Source organism: Megascapheus bottae, chromosome 17, assembly GCF_031878675.1.
Source record: "Megascapheus bottae isolate mThoBot1 chromosome 17, mThoBot2.hap1, whole genome shotgun sequence".
NCBI lineage: Eukaryota > Metazoa > Chordata > Mammalia > Rodentia > Geomyidae > Megascapheus > Megascapheus bottae.
Window position 1 is genome coordinate 659,782 of NC_143525.1, and position 17,729 is coordinate 677,510.

At 55.1% G+C, this 17,729-nt stretch overlaps 1 protein-coding gene across 1 annotated transcript in view; it reads right to left on the bottom strand.

Annotated features, from left to right (window-relative positions):
- The window catches only part of Atp2a3 (ATPase sarcoplasmic/endoplasmic reticulum Ca2+ transporting 3), a 33,260-nt gene that overhangs the window by 12,749 nt on the left and 2,782 nt on the right, over positions 1 to 17,729 (bottom strand). Inside the window, exons 2-14 of the mRNA XM_090349330.1 lie at positions 11,617 to 11,634; positions 11,357 to 11,439; positions 8,627 to 8,731; positions 8,368 to 8,506; positions 8,027 to 8,107; positions 7,859 to 7,944; positions 5,753 to 6,217; positions 4,659 to 4,747; positions 4,438 to 4,540; positions 2,090 to 2,221; positions 1,630 to 1,755; positions 554 to 772; positions 124 to 459 (exon numbers count right to left, since the gene is read on the bottom strand). Of these exons, the coding sequence (XP_090205456.1) occupies positions 124 to 459; positions 554 to 772; positions 1,630 to 1,755; positions 2,090 to 2,221; positions 4,438 to 4,540; positions 4,659 to 4,747; positions 5,753 to 6,217; positions 7,859 to 7,944; positions 8,027 to 8,107; positions 8,368 to 8,506; positions 8,627 to 8,731; positions 11,357 to 11,439; positions 11,617 to 11,634 (1,982 nt within the window). The remainder of the gene's footprint in view (positions 1 to 123; positions 460 to 553; positions 773 to 1,629; positions 1,756 to 2,089; positions 2,222 to 4,437; positions 4,541 to 4,658; positions 4,748 to 5,752; positions 6,218 to 7,858; positions 7,945 to 8,026; positions 8,108 to 8,367; positions 8,507 to 8,626; positions 8,732 to 11,356; positions 11,440 to 11,616; positions 11,635 to 17,729) is intronic.

A 17,729-nucleotide genomic window follows, 5' to 3' on the forward strand; every position in this document is an offset into this window, starting at 1 on the left:
GCACCCAGGACACAAGTTCAAGCCCCAGTGTCAATACAAAAGCAAAAAACTGGGATGAGTGAGCAAAACAACCAGATAGCCACAATCAGGCCAAGCCCTCCCAGCTCTGAGCCCAGGATTTACCATGGCAGTGACCTCATTGAAAGACTGCAGGTTCTCCACAATGCGGGACTTGTGCGTGGGCTCCACGCGGGCGAAGCAGCAGGCCGTGCGGCAGGCGTGACGCTGCTGCTCAGGGCTGAGGTCATCAAATTCTCGGCCCGTGTAGGCCTTGCCCGACACGTCCTCCGTGTCCCCAAAGATGCCAAGCCGGCGGCAGATGGCCACAGCTGTGCCTTTATTGTCCCCTGTGATCATGACAACTCGAATACCAGCCTGGCGACAGCGGGTAATGCAGGCGGCTACCTCCGGCCGGGGCGGGTCCAGCATACCCACACAGCCCACGAAGGTCAGGTCTGTCTGTGGAGAGGGCAGATGGACGCTGGGCCTGAGCTCAGGCCTGACAGGCTACCTGGGCAGTCTCCTTCGGGAGAACTCGGCTCCCAGCACCCACCTCATACTTCACAAACTTGCTGCTATCGTCCAGCTGCATGTCCTCCTTCCTGGGGGGCTCATCCCGGGTAGCCAGTGCTAGGCAGCGCAGGGTGTCTGAGCCCGAACCCCAGTCCCGAATCTTTGCTAGGATCTGCTCCCTGGAGGTGGCGTCCAGGGGTACTGTGAGGCTTCCCACTCGGACTGAGCGGCAGCGCTCAATTACACTCTCAGGAGCCCCCTGCAGAGGGGAGGGGAGAGGGAGAGGGTGGGAAGCAACTCCATCTCAGGAGGCTGTCCCTCCCTCCGGCCTAAGAGAAGATGTGGCCATCCCGGTAGGGAAAGACCACCCAAAGGCATGCAGCAAGGCATGGACCACATTCCATTTTTCAGAGGCTCAGGGTGGGACCCAAGGGGCCTCTATGCAAGAAAGCCTAACTTACAGGGACTGGGGAGAAGGTTCTGTCTATGAGGCCTCTGGGGCGGGGGTGAGCCTGGCATTCTCTGTACCTCTGCCTGGCAGTCCCACTAGGATTTTGATTCAGTAGGAGGGGGTGGTGGTGTCAGCAACTGCTGGGGGGTGTGGCCTGGGGAGGTGGGTGGAACTTCGTGGAAGAGTGACAGGCTCCTTAGCAACACTGAGGTCTCTCTTGACCTCACCCTGGCCTAGGATTTCAGTCCCATGAAATGGAAATCCTGGATGAATTCCAGGTCATGTGGTAAGGCACTGCCCCTTAGCCCAGGCCCTGGCGCAGGGTCAGGGGCTGGTTGGGTCCCTTGGTCTCACCTTATCCCCACCATATCCGGGCGCTGCTCTCAGAGCCCCGCAGGGCACGGCTATCCCTACTTCAGACTCTCGCTTGCTCCGTGGGTCTCACACCTTCCTGGTCACAGTTCAGTGCTGGAGCCAGGCCCCCTGTCACCCCAGGCCACACAGCTGGGCCCCCTAGTCACCCCAGGCCACACAGCTGGGCCCCCTAGTCACCCCAGGCCACACAGCTGGGCCCCCTAGTCACCCCAGGCCACACAGCTGGGCCCCCTAGTCACCCCAGGCCACACAGCTGGGCCCCCTTGTCACCCTACAGAGGCAGGTCCCACCTTCACGAACATCTTGCTGCGCTGGCCCTTGGGGCTGGGGTGGGTGGGCGTGCAGTAGACGGACATGGACTTCCGGTCCCGGGAGAACTCGAGGGTGAACTCCTTCCTCATGAGCTGCTTGATGACCTGTGGGTCCAGGCAGGTCAGGGCATGGGGGACAGAGCCAGGGACGCAACCTGCCTCTCACTGGCCCTAAAGAAGACGCTCGTGCAGCTGTACACCTCTGAGCCTGGAGTTCAAGGCCCTTCCTTCCTCCCTCTGGATTTCCAGAGCTCACAGGGACTCGCCACCTCCACACCTCTGTCCACATCCCATGGACCCTCTCTCTGCTCTGTAGCTGCCTTTCACCCCATGTCTGGTCCTTCCTCCTCCCAGAAGCCTCCTAACACTGTTCTTTCTCTCCCGTGTCGGGATGTCCTGGGAGCCCCCGCTGTGCAGCCCCTGCCCTGGCCCCACTCACCGCATTGCAGACACCAGCTCGCTCCACCCGGGACAGGGCATTCAGGTCAGTGTTGAACACATTCATCTTCTCTACCAGGCAAGTCAGGGCTGTCTCCGTGGCCTCTCCCACCTTCTCGTACACACCTTTGGCCTGGGGACCCCAGGGCACAGGGAGTGAGGGGTTTGCTGCCCCCGCAGGACATCCACAGCCTCATCTTCCTTCTACTCCCTTCAAGTCCCCCAGACGCTGCTTTCCCATGCGTGGAGCGCCTTGCTGCTGATCTGGGGTCAGATGGTGTCTCAGCAACACTCGGCCTGTCTCTCAGGCCGTGGCAGCAATGTCCACACACCCTCCTGCTCTCCCTCTTTGAGCCTCTCAGCTCCTTCATCAGGTATGGTAGCTCAACCTGCTGCCTGGGCCTCCTCCTTACCCTCACCTTCTCTCCCCGAGGCTCCCCTAGCCCCTGCCTCCTCTGCCCTGGACCAGCTCACCACAGTCAGTGCCTGGCCCATGCAAGACCTTCCTCCCTCCCTCCCGAGCTTTAGAGCCCTATGCCCAATTTTGCCTTAAGAAGTTTATTCTTTTTTTTTTCCCTGCCAGTTCTGGGGCTTGAACTCAGAGCCTGGACACTGTATTTGAGCTTTCTCAAGGCTAATACTCTACTACTTGAGCCACAGTACCACTTCTGGCTTTTTTCTGTGTATGTGGTACCAAGGAATTGAACCCAGGGCTTGGAGAATACTAGGCAAGCACTCTACCACTAGGCCATACTCCTGGCCCTAGGAGCTAGTTCTTTAGGGACTCCTTGGGGTACAACAAGGGATCCTCTGACTTCTTCCTCTCTTTTACTTAAGCATTTCACCAAGTCCTAACTCTTAAATCTCTCTGGCCTTCTCCCACTCCTGAAGTTCCAGGCAGGATTTAGCTGGCATCTCTCTGGACTGAACATCCACTCAGGGCTTCCTGGCCCCTCCTGTCCTGTTTATGCTGTTATCTACACAAAGAGATCCTTCCTTCCTTCCTTCTTTCCTTCCTACCTTTCTTCCTTCCTTCTTTCCTTCATTTGTACCAGTACTGGGGCCTGAACTCAGGCCCTAGGAACTGTACTTTAGCTTTTTCTCTTAAGGCTTAAACTGGTACTCTATCACTTGAGCCACAGCTCTACTTTTGGCATTTTGGTAGTTAACTGGAGATAAGAGTCTCACACAGGGGGTTGGGAATGTGGTCTAGTGGTAAGAATGCTTGCCTAGCATGCACAAAGCCATGGGTTTGATTCCTTGGTACCACATACACAGAAAAAGCTGGAAGTGGAGCTGTGGCTCAAGTAGTAGAGCACTACCCTTGAGAATGCCCAAGGACAGAGGTCAGGCCCCGAGTTCAAGCCACAGAACTGGCAAAAAAAGAGTCTCACACAAGGCCTGGAGCATGACCTACTGGTAGCATGCTTGCCTAGCATATACAAAGCCCTGGATTTGATTTCCCAAAACCGCATATACAGAAAAAGCCAGAAGTGGCTCTATGACTCAAGTGGCAGAGTGCTATCCTCGAGCAAAAAGTGTCCAAGGACAGTACCCAGGCCCTGAGTTCAAGCCCCAGGACTAGCAAAAAAAAAAGTCTCATACAAACTTTCTTACCAAGGCTGGCTTCAAACTGCCAATATTTGGATCTAGCTAGGATTACAGGCCTGGTTTTTAGGAGATAGTGACTGCATCCCTCTCCTGGCTCAAAACCCTTCCATGTGCCTTCAGTGTGGCACGGCTCTGGTTAAGCCTTCCCCACAGGTAGGAGTATCCTCTCACCTGCTCCGTTTCCCTGTTCCCACCATACCAATGGCTTTCAGTACTGGACACATCTGGCTTTTATAGACTGGGCCTTTCCTGGGCTATGGCTCCGCTTCCTGTACTGCCCCATCCTGGACACTACCTGATCTCTTCCCATGCTCCATTGTCACTGCAGGCCTGATGTTGGTCCTCTCAGCCAGGGGGCGCCAACGATAGAGTTCCAGAGCCAATCCAGCAAGACGGAGGCGTGGCAGGGTCACAGGTATGTATGTATGTCGCTGTTTCTTTTCATGCCGGTACTGAGGCTTGCAGACAGGGCCTGGGCACTGTTCCTAAGCTTTCTTGCTCAAGGCTGACGCTCTACCAGTTGAGCTATTTCCAGTTTTTGTTTTTGTTTTGTTTTGTTTGCTGGCTATTGGAGGTAAGGAGTCTCATGGACTTTCCTGCCATGGCTGGCTTTGAACTGGGATCTCAGCCTCCTGAGTAGCTACGATTACAGGTGTCAGCCACTGACTCCTGGGTGAAGGGCCTGTCTGTGGATAGCGCTTGGATATCAGGGAGGCCATGAAGGGGACTGGCACCTACCTCGTTGTAGTCCAGAGCTGAGTCGTTGCACAGGGCACAGATGGTCGCCAGCTCCACCAGCCCATCGAACTGCCCGCAGTGCACAAGCTGCTCCCCCTGCCGCCTGGGGAGCAGGAGGTCAGAGCAAGGCCGTGGTCCCCACCCCCGGGGGCCTCACCCACTACCCCCTGACCCTGGCAGGCCAGGATGCCCAGAGGCTCCCTCCACTTCCATCCACTCACACTTCGCCCTCTGGGGTGTACGTGGTACCCGAGATAGTGAATTCATGCAGACGGCAGGAGCCCGGGTCCGCTTCCGCCACCACGAACATCTGTGGAGGACAAGGGTGAACTCGGGTGCTGGGCAGTAGTTTCCCTTCTGTGTAAAGCCAGAGAAGATGGGGGTCCTTGATGGAAGCTGCTGGGACACCCAGCGCCTGCCTGTGCACCTGACACAGACCCTTCCCTCCTAAGGCAGTCCATTTCTTGTCTGTCTCCACTTCTGCAAGGGAGATGGTTCTTGCGTTCTGGAAGCTTCCTTGCTGCACATGGTTCCAGTGTCCAGCTTAGCACCCAGGGCTTGCTCATCACTCTGCTTCCGGGCAGCAGTGCAGCAGCAGTGCCCTGGAAACCCTCTACTGTGCTCCCCAAAGCTTGACTTCTGTCAAGGAATGCATCAGATGAAATCCTGCAAGTGTGAGCTGGTCGAAGGCCATGGGCCGCTCACTCACCTCTCCTGCATCAGGCTCTAATGAGCCCAATGGGCTCTACTGAGCTAAGGAGACTGAGGCTGGTTACTGACTCAAAGAGGAGTCATGGGAAACCCAGAAGGGAGCTACCCACCTCTCTCCAACCACTCCACTGAGTCATGGAGGAGCCTCTGCCAGAATCCCGGAACATGTGGAGAGTGGACCAGGATGTGGGAATTCGTGCCAGGGAATGAATAATTCCTGCCCCAGCCCTTCTCGGGTCACTGGAGCTGGCATATCTAGTGACAGGCACTGTCTACCGTCAGGATAGCACAGGATGGAACTGGGTCCGGGCCCACTTGGCTCAGACCCCAGGCCTGTTCTTGACTCTCTCTGGGGTCCTTTCAGGTTACCTGGCAGGGCTCACTTAGCAGCCGGGCTTCCGATGAGGACGCTGGGGAAGCCACAGTGACACACAGGTTCCAGTGACATACATGAAGCCATGAACACATGGCTGTGCTCCCTAAACCTCTCTGAAGCCAGCCCACAGCTTCTCTCCCTCTCTCATCAAACAGGAGGAGGTTGGGGGAGGAGGCCGGTGTCACACAGCCCCAGGGGACCCCAGGCTGGCCCTGGCCACTCACTCACCCTGCAGACAGACATCTGATTGGTGGTGAGCGTGCCTGTCTTGTCGGAGCAGATGACGGAGGTGCAGCCTAGGGTCTCCACGGAGGGCAGGCTCCGCACGATGGCATTCTTGTGTGCCATGCGCCGTGTGCCCAGTGCCAGGCACGTTGTGATGACCGCTGGAAGGCCCTCGGGGATGGCAGCCACAGCCAGGGCCACAGCGATCTTGAAGTAGTAGATAGCGCCACGGAGCCAGGAGCCACCGTGGGCTGGATCAGCGAAGTGGCCGATGTTGATGACCCACACCGCCACGCAGATCACCGAGATGGCACGGGACAGCTGCCGCCCAAACTCATCCAGCTTGCGCTGCAGTGGTGTCCGCTCAGGCTCCACAGCCGCCATCTGGCTCCGGATCTTGCCCAGCTCTGTGTTCAGGCCTGTGGCCACTGCCACACCCACCGCCTTACCCGATGAGATGTTGGTGCCCTGACCAAAGAGAGGATAACGGAAGAGCTGCTTAGTCCCCAGCCAGGGCCTGAACCCCGGGCTCCTCTGGGCTGGTGCGGGCTCTTGTAATGTAGCTTTGTCCATGTGTATCGTGTTTCCAGGCATTCACTGTCACTGCTGTCTATGGGTACAGATTTGGTCCATCACCATGTCCCCCAAGTCCTCACACAGAACTTGCTGTAGGAGGCTTCAAATGTGACACTGACCAGGCAATCCACTGGGACCCACTGTTCAAATCCACCAAATGGAGATTCAACCATCATGGCCACCCAAGAGTGTGTCTGACAACAATCCCAGGCAAATAGTCTATAAATGATTTCGGGTTGGAGAAACCCTCATTGTCCTCAGGTCCTGGTGCAAGGGACAGGACCCTTGTCTTCTTATGGAACAGAAGACCCAACTGAGGCCCACGTCTCCATGAGTGCCCTCAGATGGGTGCCACACGGGGCGGAGCGGGGAGCAGGCTGGGAAGTGCCAGTGGAAACTGCTCTTCCACCCTGAGCAAGGCCAGGGTGGACAGCTAGGCCACCCCTTCTCAGAGGAGACATTAGTGCCCCTGTCCCTGTCCCAAAGCAGCCAGGACAGGGATCGCAGGAAGAGCTCTGCATGAGCACTCACTCTCCAACTGTATTCGTTTCCAGGCATGCTCCTCACTCTTCTCCCAGCTGGCCTGGCCCTTCCATGGGGGATCAGGTGCTCCAAGCTTGGCAACAGGCCGCCCATGGGCAGCTGGGAGTCTCTCTGAGACCACAGGGCAGCTCTCTCCCAGTAGTTAAAACCATTCTCCCCCAAAAGAACCAGGGACACATGCCCTGGCCTCAGTTTTTCCCATCTGAGAAATGGACTAACATCCGCCTCCTTTTTATCTTTCTTCTTCTTTTTTTTTTCCCCCCCAGTACTGGGTATTGAACCCAGGGCCTCACAAATGCTCAGCAATAACTCTACCAATGAGCCATTCTCTAGTTCTCCACCACTTTGTGGCTCTCTTTACTCTGCAGGATTTTCAAACTGAGTTCCTAATGACGATGCCTGTGAGGCTATCCTCGCAGGAAAGAGTGAAAGCTCTAGGCCTGGGGTATCTCTGAGTTTATATCCCTGTTTTGCTACTCGCTGATTGTGTGACCTTGGGCAATGTACTTAACCTCTCTGGATCTGTTTCCTTGCTGGAAAATTCAGATAAGTAAATAATACTGATAACTTTCTTTCAAAGGTCTGTTGTAAGGATTAAATAAACTATTATGTGTGGGCTTAGACAGTGCTAGGCACCCAGGCCTCCATAAATACAACTATTATTATTATTTTTTTTTTTTGCCAGTCCTGGGCTTGAGCTCAGGACTGAGCACTGTCCTTGGGCTTTTTCAAGGCTAGAGCTCTACGACTTGAGCCTCAGCACCACCTTTGGCTTTTTTCTATGTATGTGGTACCAAGGAATTGAACCCGGGTCTTCATGCATGCTAGGCAAGCACTCTACCACTAGGCCAAACTCCCAGCCACAACTATTATTTTTATGATCAATTTGCAGTATTGCTAATAACCAGTGAACTCCTTTCCTATGGGAGTCTTAAGTAATCTGAATGTCATTTTTGTCATTCACATTGAGGCTGTGGGTGGAGAACTTACAGAAAACAGCATATTCTTCTTGTCCTGGTTCACGGCTCTGGGGTCTGGGATGGCGTCCGTGTGCTTGGTCACAGACACAGATTCACCTGGCCATGGAACTGGGTGTTATTCAAGCATCCCTGAAGGCAGGCCTACCCCTGCAGGCTCCACCTGGCCCCTGGGCCTCACCGGTCAGAATGGATTGGTCCACTCGCAGGGCAGTAGACTTGATCTCAATGAGACGGAGGTCGGCAGGCACTTTGTCTCCCACTGTAGCGGGAGAATGGCTCAGCTAAGGATGCTTTGGGGCTCTACACCCCAGGGAAGATAGAAGGCTCCCAGGAACCAAGGCTAGGGATCAGCTAGGGTCCCTGGGGTGGGCCCTGGCAATCTGTCCATCGGGCTTTGGCCAGAGAGCTCTGTGGGGATCCGACAGCCACCCTGTCTGTATACACAGCTGGGAAGATGGAGGGTGAGGGACAGGGGGCTTCTCCTTCATGTCAGAAAGAGAAAAGAAGAGTTGCACCCACCTGCCACTTCCACAATGTCTCCAGGGACAATGTCCCTGGCACGGACTCGCTGCACGCCTGTGCGGTCTGAGCGGATCACCTTGCCCATCTCAGGCTCATACTCCTTCAGGGCTTCAATGGCACTCTCGGCATTACGCTCCTGCGGAAGGGAAGGGTGACCAGTGACACCCCTGGGGCCTGGGGTGGAGGTGGAAGAGGAAAGACCCATAGATGGAGATCCAATCTAGGGACCCCGGGGCTCCACCCCTGGGCCTCTCACCTGCCAGACGCCCACAATTGCATTGGCCACAAGAATCATCACGATGACCAGAGGTTCCACAAAGGCAGTCGTGGTCTCCTCACCCTCCTCGAACCAGGCCAGGACCTGCGGGATCACAGCTTATCAGCTGCGCTGGTCTGCGCCCCGCCCCCGGCCCTGCCCTCTGAACCCTGGATCTTCTGTTCACACTCTTGTCCAAGGAGGCACCTTGGTGTGGAGAAGGCTGTTCCCCTGAGGAGCTGTGACTGTCATAGCCCATGCCCCACCCAGGCCAAGCTTGAATGGTGCCCCAGCAGCTGGGGTACCCAGACTGCTTAAAACTGCTTCTCCTCTCTGGTCCCCATGACTGGAAGTAGCAACAGCAGTGGTAGCACCAGAGAACTTGCCAGAACTACAGGTGTGTGTGTGTGTGTGTGTGTGTGTGTGTTTTAGGAGGGGGATTGTGTCTGTACTGGGGCTTGAACTCAGAGCCTGGACACTGTCCCTTAGCATTTTTGGTCAAGACTGGTGCTTTACCACGCCTCTGCTTACAACTTTTTGAGTTAATTGGAGACCAAAAGTCTCAGACTCTCTTGCTTGAGCTGGCCTCAAACTGGGATCTTCAGATCTCAGGCTCCGGAGTAGCTAGGATCACAGGCGTGAGCCACTGGTGCCAGGAAGAATTGCAGTTCTTAAACTCAACCCAAACCTCCTGAATCAAAAGGTGTTTCACTGGCCCACATGACCACAATATACACTCAGGTTCAAGGTGAAGTGACTAGAGACTATAATTTCCAGAGCATATGCTGCATGGTGGAGACTGGTCAAGTGTCATGTCCACTCTTTGACCAAAGTGAGGACTCACAACCCAGCTGTTTCTGTGGATCCACTTGTGCCACCAAGGACAGAAGAACCCTTTTGACTCTGCCATTTCTGGCATCTGCATGGATGCATGCTTTCATGAGAGCTCTGGTTTCCTTGGGGCAATAGCCCAGATGACCAGACATGACCGGAGGGGAAGGGGCACTCCTAGCCAGCACCCCCTGCTCCTCATTTCAGGTTTCCAGACTGAGATCTCCTCCTTGAGCCCCGCTGGAATCAGGGCCAGGGTGGGAATCACCCGGCACTAATCTGAGTGTGCTACTCAGCCACCAGCAACTATTTCTGACCCCTCCCCACCTCCTCACCAGGCCCCACAGACTATGGCGGTCCCAGGGACAGGCCCAGCAAAGATCAAGGGGACACCACCGTCAGGAGAAGGTTACAGGAGGTCAGAGCCATGTCTGTGCAGAATACTGGAAGAGGCCAAGTTAGGGCCAGTTCCCCTCCTCAGGGACAGCTAAGGAGGTCTGAGATTGTTTTGTAAAGGTCATGACTGTGAGGTCATGACCTTCTGGCATCTGGTCAGGGGCACTGCCTAAACATTCTGGGTTTTTGCTTTATTTTTGTTTTTATCAGTCATGGGGCTTGAACTCAGGGCCTGGGCACTGTCCCTGAACTTCTTTTGCTCAAGGCTAGTACTCTACTACTTGAGCCACTTCTGGCCTTTTCTGTCTGCGTGGTATTGAGGAATCAAACTCAAGGCTTCATGCATGCCAGCCATGCACTTTAGTACTAAGGCACATTCCCAGCCATAGTGTGGGGTGTGTGTGTGTGTGTGTTTGTGTGTTCTTGTTTGGTTGTTGGTTGTAGGGCTTGAACTCAGGGCCTGGGCACTTTCTCTGAGCTCTTTTGCTCAGGGCTAGCACTCTACCACTTTGAGCCACAGTACTATTTCTGGTTTTCTGGTGATACATTGGAGATAAGAGTCTCATGGACTTCCTGCCTGAGCTGGCTTTGAACTGCGATCCTCAAATCTCAGCCTCCTGAGTAGTTATGATTATAGGCACGAGCCACCAGTGTCCAGCTATGCCTGAACATTCTGCAGGACATAATACATCCCACCTCACTAAGAGTTATCTGGTCCAAACATCCACAGTACTGGAATTCAGAGATCTGGGCTGAGATAAGAAGAGCTAGGTCACACCACAACTTAGAAAGCTCTCTGACCTATGTAGGGTAACTCCTAAGACGGGGTGGGGGACACAGGCGTAGAGACAAGAAAATGCTGGTCCACATAGCACCTGGACTTTCTCAAGGCTAGATCTCTGCCACTTGAGCCTCAGCACCACTTTGGGCTGTTTTCTATGTATGTGGTGCCAAGGAATCAAACCTGGTCTTTGTGCATGCTAGGCAAGCACTCTCTACCACTAGGCCAAACTCCCAGTCCCATTTTCTTAAAGCTGAGTGCTAGTAATCGTAGCTACTCAGAAGGCTGAGATCTGAGAATCATAGTTCAAAGCCAGCCAGGGCAGCAAAGTCCATGAGACTCTTATCTTCAATTAACCACCACAAAACCAGAAGTGGAGCTATGGTTCAAGGTGGTAGAGTGTTAGCCTTGTGCAAAACAGTTCAGGGACAGCACCCAGGACCCAAGCCCTACAACTGACAAAAGGAAGAAGAAAGAAGAAAAACAAGAAGAAAAGAAAGGAGGAGGAGAAAGAAGGAAGAGGGTACAGATCACGTAGGAGTTGTGGGGCAGTGAGCGTCCAAGCACAAGATGTAGAAGTCTGCAGGGCAGGGAATATTTGGGGGCCAGACAAAAGGAGAGGTGCCCAAGGCCAAGGAGAGAGCCGGCCCAGACTGACCCCTGCTGGGCCCCGCTCTCCCCATAGAGCGGCCCAGCCCCACAGGCCAGTGGACTCCACTTACAAAGGAGACCAGGGCAGCCAGCAGCAGAATGCGCACCAGGAGATCCTCGAACTGCTCCAGCACCAGCTCCCACAAGGACTTCCCTGGGAACAGGAACAGGCATGAGGCCCGCCCCAGCCCTCACCCACCCTGAACTGCACCTGGGAAGGAGCCAGAGGCCCTCAGGGGCTCGGGTGGGCAATGCCTCCTTCTTGAGTGGCAATGTGCTCGACTGTGACCAAGACAAAGCACGGCCCCATGCTGCTGTGTCCCCACCTTACCTTCTTCCGTGGGGAGTTCTGCAGGATCCAGGGGTCCGCAGGAGCACGGGGCCAGGGGAAGGGGGAAAAGACTGTTACACGGAGAGCTGATGGGGTCTGCGCCCCTCCCCACCGAGCCCACCTTCCTACACCCCCGGGAGGAACCCCACAGCCCTGAGGTCTCGGCACACACACGGTGGGAACGAGGTGCCTCCATCCCTCGCCCCACCCCACCCTGCTCAAACTGAGCCATGGTGCAGTGCAGCCCTCAGAGCCAGGGCACTTTCCAGCCCAGCCTATCTCACAGAAGGGAAACTGAGGCCTGGAGGAAGGGGTCCCCAGGGCCCTCTGCATGGCTCGTCTTCAGATGGCCATACAGCTCTGCCCCACACCAGGGCACCCACGTGTTACTACCAAGCACTGCTCAGGCTCCCTGGATCTTCCAGACAAGACCCCAGCTGTCAGCCCACATTCCACGGAACCTGTGACGTTCGGCTGTCCCTAGCCCTGCCCAGGCCTTCTTCGAGGCCTTTCCTGGCCCTACAAGCCCAGGTTGGGCAGACACCTACTGCAGCTTGCTTGCCACCTATATCCCTTACAGCTCCTAGGGCACCTAGCAGCCTGCGACCTGAGGTCACCGAGTCCTTTGAATCTTTCAACCCAACTTCTGTGCATGTGAAGAGTAAGGATCAGAGTGGCCAAGCCACTGGAACAAGGTCACACAGCAAGATGATCACCCCAGCAGCTAAGTGGTCTATGGGGGGCTCTTCAGAGAGGCTCCCAGTCTCAAGCTCAGCTCCAGCCATCTCAGGCCTTGGCTGGCCCCAGTCTGCATCATCAGCAGCCTCAGGTGGGTAGGCTTGATGGCTGCCTGCTGGCCCACTTCCGGTGCTGCCTCCCGACGCAGAGACCAGGTCAGCATGTGCACGTCCTGGCCCTCAGGCCTTCCTTCCTGGGGCTCGACGGCGTGGATGGCCTGGGTCTGCACCTGGCAGACCCACGGACAGCAGCAAGCACCCAGCTGGACTTCAGGGATCTGGTGGGGGACGGGACATGTAACCTAAAAATACACTTTCTAGCATTTTCTCTAAAGTCCTATTTTAGGCAACGGCTGACATTTTCCGTGGAAAATGTAATCTCCAGTGTCCTGCGTTGAGATTAAAATCAAACAGACTTTTTCCTTCTGATCTATTTAACTGAAGTGCACAGGAAAGGCTGGGGGAGGGCCGGGCCTCATTTCTGGGCCAAGGAGCAGGGCCTTTACTGGTGGTCTTGCCATGGCCCCGCCTTTGAAACAGCAGTGCCCACACTGCACACTTCATCCCACTCCAGCCTCAGTCTACCCACAAGTCTCCCCAGTCACCTTTTCAGGGCTCCTGACCACGCAGGGAAAGTTCATCTGCAGTCTCACGTAAATCCCTCCTGCTGTGATCCTGACCCCACACATGGTGTGTGCACCACACACCCTGGGATATTCATTCTAGGCCAGGCTGGCCCTGAGGTTAAGACACAGGTCTCTACTTTGTTGCCTTCCATTTGCCCCTGGAAGGATTGGGGGAGGGGGGGTGTCTCTTTTATTTCTCTTTTCTACCTGCCCACCGGGAACTTCCTTCCTGTTCCCTGACCCACAACCAAATGACAGAGGATCGAGGTCATCCCTGATAGGTCTGGCTTTTCCTACCTTATAACTTTTTGGCTCCACGAGTTTCCAACTCGAAAAGGTTCCTGTTCAGAGCCATGACCCTGTCCAGCACAAGGAATGCAGCTCAGCTGGGTGGAGGAAGGGCATTTCTAGTTTTATTTACTTCACTCATTTCAACTGAAGAAGCCACACACATGGAGGGCTGCCACACCGGGCAGAGCCACTCCAGAGCTCTGACCCTCTGCCTGTGAGGCAGAGTTCCTGCTGGCTAAGCTGCCCTGGCACCCAGCAGAGTGAGGTGTACTGTCTGTTCCTTAGGGGGTTCTAGTTTGGTTTTGTGTGTGTGTGTGTGTGTGTGTGTGTGTGTGTGTGTGTGTGTGTGTGTGTGCGCACGTGCTGGTCCTGGGATTTGAACTCAGGGCTTGGGCACGGTCCCTGAGCTCTTCTGCTCAAGGTTAGCGCTAGATACCACACTGACCCACGGCACCACTTCCAGTTTTCCGATGGTTCACAGACTTTACTGCCCAAGCTGGCTTTGAACCGTGACCCTCAGATCTCAGCCTCCTGAGTAGCTAGGATGACAGGCGTGAGCCACTAGTGCCTGGCTTTGCATGTTGTTTTGAGGCAGGGACTAACTATGTAACCCAGACTCATGCTCTCCTGCCCCAGCCTCCCCCAGTGCTAGGGTGGAATGCTCACCATTGTCCCTGGCCAGCTACTGAGTTTGGGGGTTACTGCAGTAACCTATGTCTGCCCCAGTCTGGCTCCCCATTTTCGCATCCTGAGGAGGCTCAGCCAGTCTCTCCCATGAGAAGGGAGGCCCAGAGCACAGAGGGTCCTTCGCCTACCTTGAATAGCTGTCACCAACCCAGAGCCATGAGCACCTAACTCTGCCAGCACCAGACTCTGGGGCCACAGGACTCTCTCACTAATGTGCATCCTGGGTTTACAGGACAGCCAGTCGAAGCACCGAGCAGCTGTGTAACTGATTCATGGTCACAGTTAAGAAGTGGTGCAGGGTACTGAGCTGGGCCTGGCTTCTGACCTGTCTGAGTCTCCTGTAGTAATTCCTAGGCTGTCTTGCCTTCCCCACCTCCGGTCTCAGTCAGGGGCAGCTGGCATCCCACGTGCTGGCCACTGGGCCTCACATTCCATCAGTCCACTAAAGTCACCTGGTCCTCAAGTATTTAGGGCTATGAGGCCCTTCCTGCTTCCATTGTCAATCCCCAACCCCTCCATTCTGCTTCCACACAAATGAGTCCCAGAGCCAATGAGAGAGCCCAGTGGGCTATCATACCCCAGGGGGCCTGGGTAAAGTCCCCTTGAAATAGTGGCCTTGTGCCCTCAGCAGTGATGGGTACCGGTTTTCTAGGTAGGGAAATGCCTCACCTGCCTGCTCAGTATTCGCTGCCAGCCCCAGAGATGGGCAGAGATTAGTGACAGGTGTTCCTCCGGGCAGGCCGGACGGGGCTAGCCCTGAGTCACATGGCCTCTTTATTCTCACCTGGGCATTTTGCCAGGACAGGGAGACTTCCCCCAGCTACTCCGGGCATTGTTGCCAGAACTGGGAAGCCTAGGATTTGGTGTATAGACTCCAGGTCCAGGAGTAGAGTGTAAAAAGGTGGGGCACCCGCGGCTCACGCCAATAATCTTAGCTACTCAGGTGGCTGAGATCTGAGGATCGAGGCCAGCCTAGGCAGAAAAGTGTGAGAAACTTGTATCTTCAAGTAACCAACGAAAAGCTGGAAGTGGAGGTCTGGAGCAAGGGAAGCTGGCCACAGCCCATTCACAGAGCTAGAATGCACACCCTCCTCGATGCCTTGTGAGTGCTGCGGCCACAGGTTCCGTACTGTTTCCCCTCGGTGCCTCGTGGGCACTGAATGACTGAGGAAAAGCATGTGGGCAGCACAGCCCTCAAACCACTGGCTGTGTGGGGCGGGACTGTGCTCAGTCCCGTGTCTCCAGCTGTCTTAAGACAGGCTTCCAGATCCTTCTGGGTCTTCTAGACCTGCCCTGACAAAAATCTCACCCCTGTCCTGGCCGCCATCTCTCTGCAGCTGGGTGGGAGCACCCGGGCCCCTCCACTCCTTCCATCAGACAGGAGAGAAAGGGGTCCCTTTCTCATCAGAACCCCTGCTTCCAGCAAGCTTTGCTCCCTACTGCCCTAGGTCTGACCAGTCAGCAGTTCTGCCACCAGGAGGGCGCCTGCAGGCTGTGTCCTCCAGAGGCCTCCTGGACCCAGTCATTGTTTATTCAGTTGCTCCTGCATTAGGCCAGACCCTGTTCTCTGCCTGGAGCCAGGGAGAAGCAGAGTGGCAGGCCGGGGTGCCCAGGGGCTACCCCCCCAGGTGAGTGCACCACCTGCTCCCTTAATCCCACCTGGATTCCTTCCTCCTCACCACACTGGAAACTGGAATTTCGACTTCTAAATGTCAGTACCAGCTAGGAGAGGCGGGCGCTCACCAAGATCTTCCTCCAAGGTAAATTTACAGAGCAATTAAATAGTCACTTAGAGAGGCAGGGAGAGGCCCTGCTGGGCAGAGCCCGCCCAGCCCACCTGGCCCTGTTGTCTCCAGGTCTTCCTGGAGTGGACAGCCTGTCCCCGTGCCCTCTGCGGGGGCCACTCAGGGGCCTGTGGCTTTTCAGAGGGTTGGCGGCCTAGTTGGCTTCAAAGCAAGACCAGTGTGGCTTGTTGCACTGTGGGGTGGACCTGGCCCTGCCTCAAGGACAGAGGGGATCCACGGAGGGGGGAGGGGGAGGGGTGAAATGGGGAAGGGATTCCAGCCTACCTAGCAAGGCCCCCAGGCCTGACATCCAGAGCGCAACATGAAACACCCTGAGCCCTCCCCTCAGGAGTCAGCATCAGGTCCTGTAAGGTCCCTAGGGGATCTCAGGTCCCATCTGGGCTACACAGCGGTCACCCAGTGAATGAGGCCACTCCAATTGCCCTCCTCACCCACTCTCATGGCCTGGTTTCCAGGCTCATGCATATGGGTTTCCTAAGTCCCAATGGCAACTGGGCCTGGGCTGGCAGAAAATAAGGCCACAGCCCAGACAGCACTGGTAGGGCCTGAGCCAGGCTACCCTCTCATCATTCTGAAGCAGCTGTGGGTCGCTGTACCCATGACACAGATGGGTAGCATGAGGCCTGGGAAGAAGAGGTTCCGGCTGGTTGGCAGCTCACTCTGCAACCTTGGGCTCTCCAGGGCCTCGGGTGCAGACCTGCGTGGCAGGATATGCCCAACCCAGACCAGCCTCTGGCCTTGGCCCACATCCAGCGAGGAAGACAAGCAGCCCGCTCACAGCCACACAGAACTAGACAGTTCCTGAACCTACCACGATGCCAGGCCTGAATGGCAAACAGAAGAAAGGCAAAGGAAAACTAGCAGAGGACATTCCTCCAGATCGCTATGTCAGCCTCACAGCACTGGCCAGGCAGCAGGGAGTGGGCAGGTCAGCTGACTGGACATCATGGACAGCAAGTTACCAGCCGATGATGTGCTAGAAAACACCCTCTCCCTCTTGAAAAATTCAAAATCCTGCGATGTTGTACAAAACCATGTAATCTGCAGTCTATAATCCTTGTAATGCTGCCATGTTATAGAAGCTAAAGACCATCAGAAATGGGAACTGACCCCGGAAACCATGGCTCATGCCTGGAATCATAGCTGCTTAGGAGCTGAGATCTGAAGATAGCAGTTCAAAGCCAACTGGGGCAGAAAAGTCCCAGTGAGACTCTTATCTCCAATTAACCACTCAAAAGCCGGAAGTAGAGCTGCTATGGCTCCAAGGGCTACAGCATAAACTTGTGTAAAAATGAGCTCAGGGACAGCACCCAGGCCCTGAGTTCAAGCCCCACAGACAACAACGAAGAAGTGGGGCCTGGGGTCAAGCCCATGTGTACTCCAGGAAGCTCCCAAGAAGGCTCCTCATGAGATCCTCTCCAAGAGCACAGTAAAGTTGGAAGCAGGGCAAAAAAGCTCATATAATCCCCTCCCTTTCCAGAGAAAAAAAGACCCTAGAGCCTACAGCTGGGGCCACAGCACTCAGACTACCTTAGAAGAAGGGAGAGGAATTGGGGACACTAGGACAGGGCTCAGGAGACCTTACTGTAGAACTTTTGTATCTTCTGAAGGTTATACTGTATGTAAGTTATTCAAACAATAGATTTGGCTGGGTGTGGCGGCTCGCGCAAACACACACACATATAATTTAATCCCAGCTACTCAGGAGGTAGAGATGAGTTTGAGGCTAGTCTGGACAAAAAGTTAAGACTCTCATCTCAACAAATTAAGTAGAGTAGTATGAATCTGTCATCCTGGGTACTCCAGAGCCTGGAAGGAAGAGGACTACAGCCCAAGGCTCACCCTGCCTAAAATGTATAAAGCCTAAAGGGTTGGGAGGCATAGTTCAAGCAGGAGAGTGCCTAAGTTACAAGATCAGGACCAAGTTCAAAAGTCCAATATGGTCAAAATTATTTTTTTTTAAATTA